At 45.8% G+C, this 5,033-nt stretch overlaps 1 protein-coding gene across 1 annotated transcript; it reads right to left on the bottom strand.

The window, feature by feature from the left end:
* Positions 1–2,348: 2,348 nt before the first annotated feature.
* Positions 2,349–4,871, bottom strand: LOC141755866 (5-hydroxytryptamine receptor 1B-like). The gene is made up of 2 exons (XM_074615164.1): positions 3,921–4,871; positions 2,349–3,306 (listed from the first exon to the last, which is right to left on the bottom strand). The coding sequence occupies exons 1-2, from the start codon at positions 4,405–4,407 to the stop codon at positions 2,624–2,626; spliced, it is 1,170 nt and encodes a 389-aa protein (XP_074471265.1). The 5' UTR covers positions 4,408–4,871; the 3' UTR covers positions 2,349–2,623.
* Between the last annotated feature and the right edge of the window lie 162 nt (positions 4,872–5,033).

Genomic DNA, 5,033 nt, shown 5'->3' with positions numbered 1-5,033 from the left:
GAGGCGTCGCTCTGCTGCTGAGCGCTGATCTTCGTTCTTTTGTCTGGGGTTCTTCTGCATCGATTTCGATCCTTTAAAAAAAAGTAACCTGTCCATCGTGAGTCTGACGGCGTTCTAGGAGTGTGATGTTAAATCTAATCTTTCAGCAGGCCGACATGAGAGTGGTATCAACGGTTGCAACTCTCTGCAAGAAAGCGAATAAACCCATTTCCTAAAACGATTCCTTAAAACGATCAGGACAGGGTTCCTACACGCGTTTTTGAGATCACATATCTAAATATGCATGTGCAGTACAGGGCCGTAGCTAGAGGGGCAATTTCCATAACGCAACCCACCAAAAATATTTTCTCTATATATTTAATACATTTATCTAACTTTTAAATTCTATTTTCTCTTCTTACACAATGGCCTAAATAGGTTCTCTACAATACCAATCATTTTATGTTGAGTAATACTGATAAACTATTTAGTTTAATTTATTATTTGGCTAAGAAATTGCAGAATTTGGCTTTAGAGTGTAACTTGTGTGCAATAACACAAAGAACAAAACCTCAGTGTCCTCATTTAAAATATAAAACATATTTTCTCTATATTTTTAATACATTTATTTAACTTTTATAGTATAATTTATGTAATTTTATCTTATTACACAATGGCAATCGGTAGAATATGACACTAGAATATAAATAATTTAGTTTCACTTTTAGGCGTCCGTTAGTCGCTTTCAGTCCAAAATGGCGAAATAGCTTGGGCGCTGACGTTGCAATGGAGCGACCAATTGACTTTCACATCTTAGCGATAAACGTTCTATGTTGGTGAGACCGAGCTGCCTGGACATGTGAAGCATGACTTCCATCTCTAACACTTTGTTGTTGTTGTTGTTGTTGTTACAGTTTTTGCATCTTTTTCTGAAACCAGATTTGTTTCTGTTTGATTATTTCCTCCTTTAAGGGATCAGCAGCAGCTAAAGCTTTGACATTTAACATGTGACGGTGTGGTGGGAGGAGAAAAGGCTGATCTTCATCAGAATACCGTGACATTTCACAGCGTTTTTTAAACACCTTTTTTCCCCAGGAGGTGACTGTATAGGAACCCTGCGTTATCAACCCTGTTCCACTATAGATTTAGGAGTTTAGCCCGACATGAAATGGAACATCACAGCTAATATTAACAATTAAAGAGGTCTGGTAATTGCTTTTAACAATACTTGGCTCTTCATTCCCCCTCAGAGTCGCTTATTTTACAGTATGACGCCCCCCAAACATCCAGACTCTTTTTAGCAAATCAAAAGTAAAAAAATAATCACATACAGATTCGTACATTTACACTCAGTTTTTGGAGCCTTGTTTAAAGTGAACACCAGTCACAGCAAGAAGAAAAAGGAAAAGGAAACACAAACACTGGCCACGAGAATAAACCTTTTCTCTCAAACTGAAACCAGCTTTTTTTTTTTGTTATCTCCGTCTGGGCCAGGCACGTCTGAGGAAACTTAAACTAAACTTGTTGTAGGCACCAGTATTTCCCCTTATTGAGTCAGGAAAATGAAACACAAATCTGATTTTTTTGCCCTTGGGGCTTGTGGTAGCTTAAGTCCTATAAGCTGTTTGTGCTTACGAGCCAACGCGACACGTCGACTGTCAAACTCATATGGCAAAGTGAGTCTGTAGGCTACAGTCCAGTTGCAGCACGTACAGGCGGAGGCCCCCTGGAGTCTGGGGCTATGGGCTTTCTCCAAGTCATTAGAACAACACGATCACCTACTTCCACATCACATCCACTCCCAGCTCCCCTCTGCACCAACACCAAATGGTTGAGGAATGGCAGCCATTTGCCATCAGATAATAACACAATGCAGACTGTTTGGCAGCTCAATGCATTCCCCATCCATCAGCTCATTCTACAGCCACATGATCATAAACTATCTGCCCTCAGGGAGAAACCTGGGGAGTGAAATATTTGTGTGGTGATTCAATTCTGTCATTATACAGATGCTTACAGCGTGGACACACAGGAGCGTGTGGCGGCTGCGTGGCGTGTTGTTTTTTATTTCGGCGTGCGTCTCTTTATAGAATAGAGGTCTCGCCTATTTTTGACGCGAGCCGCGCGCGTCTCAGCTGCGTCTCACAGCAGCAACAGACAGTGAAGGTGATCTAGTGACTGTATATTAACTTCATACCAGCAAGACTTTACTACAGTTTCTATGTCTATCTGTAGAATATGTTACGGAGATGAAAAAAAGTAAAGACTTATTCTTAAATCAACACAACTCGCTGCGGCTTGGAGAGCTCCATGAATTAATAAAGTATGGGGTTTAAATTCCTGCTTTCATTTCAAAATAGGGAGGGAGGCGATAACGTTACTCGCTGCGGAGGCTGAAGCAGGAAAAGCCAACACTAGGATCAGCATTGATTCATGGAGAGACCTCCGTCTGGTCAGCTAACATTCCTGCCAAGCAGCTGAAATATAGAGTGATATTGTGCTTTTAGATGACGTGTGTCGCCTCACTGTTTTGAGCGATGCTCCTTCATGCCTGACTTTCGTCGACTTAACGGCCACAGGTGTCGCTGTTAACAAGACATTTCTGAAAGTTACAAACAGTCCCTTTAAAAGAATCACTTGTCCTTCACGCCCTGCAGCATCTGAACCTAATTAGTTTGTGGAAAGCCCGCTTGAAGTCCTCGTTGGACATGGTGTAGATGATGGGGTTGATTAAAGAGTTGAGGTAACCCAGCCAGGTGAAGATGTCAAATAGCTCCGGGTGGAAGCAGGACTCGCAGACAGGCACTAGGAGAGTGTAGATGAAGAACGGCAGCCAGCAGATGATGTAGGCTCCCAGGATTATTCCCAAAGTTTTGGTCGCCTTCCTCTCTCTGGCGGCAGTGATGCGCTTCTTCTCCATTAGCGCGTCGGACACGGTGACCTTGACGTCGGACACGGTGACCTTGAGTTGGTTGACGGAGGTAGTGTCACAGGAGGAGGTGGTGTCGTTGGTGCCATAGTTCAGGGAGGAGGAGCCGGGGGAGTCGGTGATGAGGTGCGCAGAGGTGAGCCTCTTCCCGGGCCTGTTCTTGTTGTGTTTCTGCTGCTTCAGGATGCGCTTCCTGGCCTCCACGTAGATCCTCCCGTACAGCGCGATGAGCAGCAGCGTGGGGATGTAGAACGCGCCGAACGTGGAGTAGATGGTGTAGAAGATGTGGTCCGTGTTCACGTTGCACGTCGTCACCGCCTCCTCCGCCTTCACCTGCCTCCAGAAGAACGGCGGCAGGGAGATGGAGATGGCGATCACCCAGGCGGTGGCGATCATCCCTGCAGGGCGCCGCACCGTTCAGGAAGAAACAAAGAAGAAGAGGAAGTAGAGAGGAGGAGGAGGAGGAGGAATAAAAGAATAGGAGGAGGAAGAGGAGGAATAAAAGAATAAAAGGAGGAGGAGGAGGAGGAATAAAAGAATAAAAGGAGGAGGAGGAATAAAAGAATAAAAGGAGGAGGAAGAGGAGGAATAAAAGAATAAAAGGAGGAGGAGGAATAAAACAATAAAAGGAGGAGGAGGAAGAGGAATAAAAGAATAAGAGGAGGAGGAAGAGGAATAAAAGAACAGGAGGATGAGGAATAAAAGAATAAGAAGAGGAGGAGGAAGAGGAATAAACGATTAGGAGGAGGAAGAGGAGGGATAAAAGAATAAAAGGAGGAGGAGGAAGAGGAATAAAAGAATAAGAGGAGGAGGAAGAATTAAAGAATAAGAGGAGGAAGGAGGAGGATAGAAAAGAGGAGGAGGAAGAGGAATAAAAGAAAAAAAAGAGGAGAAAGAGGTGTAAAAGAATAAGAGGAGGAAGGAGCATAAGAGCTGGATGAAGAGATGGAGAGCTGGATGAGCTGGATGATGGATGTGTGTGTGGATCATAAGAGGTGGATGCTGATCGTACCTGCAGCGCGCCTCACGGTGCGCTTCTTGGTGTACTCCACCGCGTCCGTGATGGCCCAGTATCGGTCCAGCGCGATGACGCACAGGTGCAGGATGGACGCGGTGCAGCAGGTGATGTCCGAGGACAGCCAGATGTCGCACAACACCTGTCCGAGCGTCCAGGTCTGGCTCACCGTGTACATTGCGCTGACGGGCATCACCAGGATGGACACCAGCAGGTCGGTGACGGCCAGCGACGCGATCAGAAAGTTGGCCGGCGTGTGCAGCTTCCTGGACTGGTAGATGGTGGCGATGACGAACGCGTTGGAGAGCGTCGTGGCCAGAGTGATGAGGGCTAGGGTCACGGCTAAGGTCACGGCCAGACCCGACTGGAGAGCCAGGGTAGGGTCCTCCTCCTCCTCTTTGGACGTGAAGTTTGCATGAGTGTAGTTGGTGGTGGAGATGTTCAGCAACAGCTCTCCAGGTTTGAGCTCACTCTCCATCTCCATCCCTCCACCTTCCTCTCCTCATCAGATGTCATTAAGCTGCTGGAAGGAAAACCTGCAGATCAGCCTGAAAACACTCACACATTCATCCACCGTCCATCTCTTGTAACCCCGAAAGAAAAGCATCTCCATCTCCAGCATCTCCAGCATCAGCACCAGCAGCTATCCAACAATCAGACTGAAGGTGTTGCCACAAAAAAGCATTTCTGCCTCCTCCTCTTCATCTTCATCTTCACATTTTACACTATTTCATCAACTTAAACATCCAGTAAATGAGGATAAAAGTGCGCGCAAAGCGACCTCTCCATCTCCATCATCCACAGATCCAAATCGTTCCCATCTTCATCATCTTCATCATCATCATCATCATCATCCAGCGTTAGAGAGGAAGAAAAAAAAACACTTTGTCTTTTTCTCTGTTGGTTTTTAATCCGTTCAGTCTCAACACAAGTTCAGAGCTGCTGAAGTCTGACTGCTGCTTTTATACTCTCTCTCTCTCTCTCTCTCTCTCTCTCTCTCCTCTCTCTCCTCTCTCTCTCTCTCTCTCTCTCTCTCTCTCTCTCTCCTCTCTCTCTCTCTCTCTCCTCTCTCTCCTCTCTCTCTCTCTCTCTCTCCTCTCTCTCCTCTCT

Source organism: Sebastes fasciatus, chromosome 18 (assembly GCF_043250625.1).
Source record: "Sebastes fasciatus isolate fSebFas1 chromosome 18, fSebFas1.pri, whole genome shotgun sequence".
Classification (NCBI taxonomy): domain Eukaryota; kingdom Metazoa; phylum Chordata; class Actinopteri; order Perciformes; family Sebastidae; genus Sebastes; species Sebastes fasciatus.
Note: the sequence above shows the minus strand (reverse complement) of the source record. Positions and strands in the feature narration are given on the sequence as shown.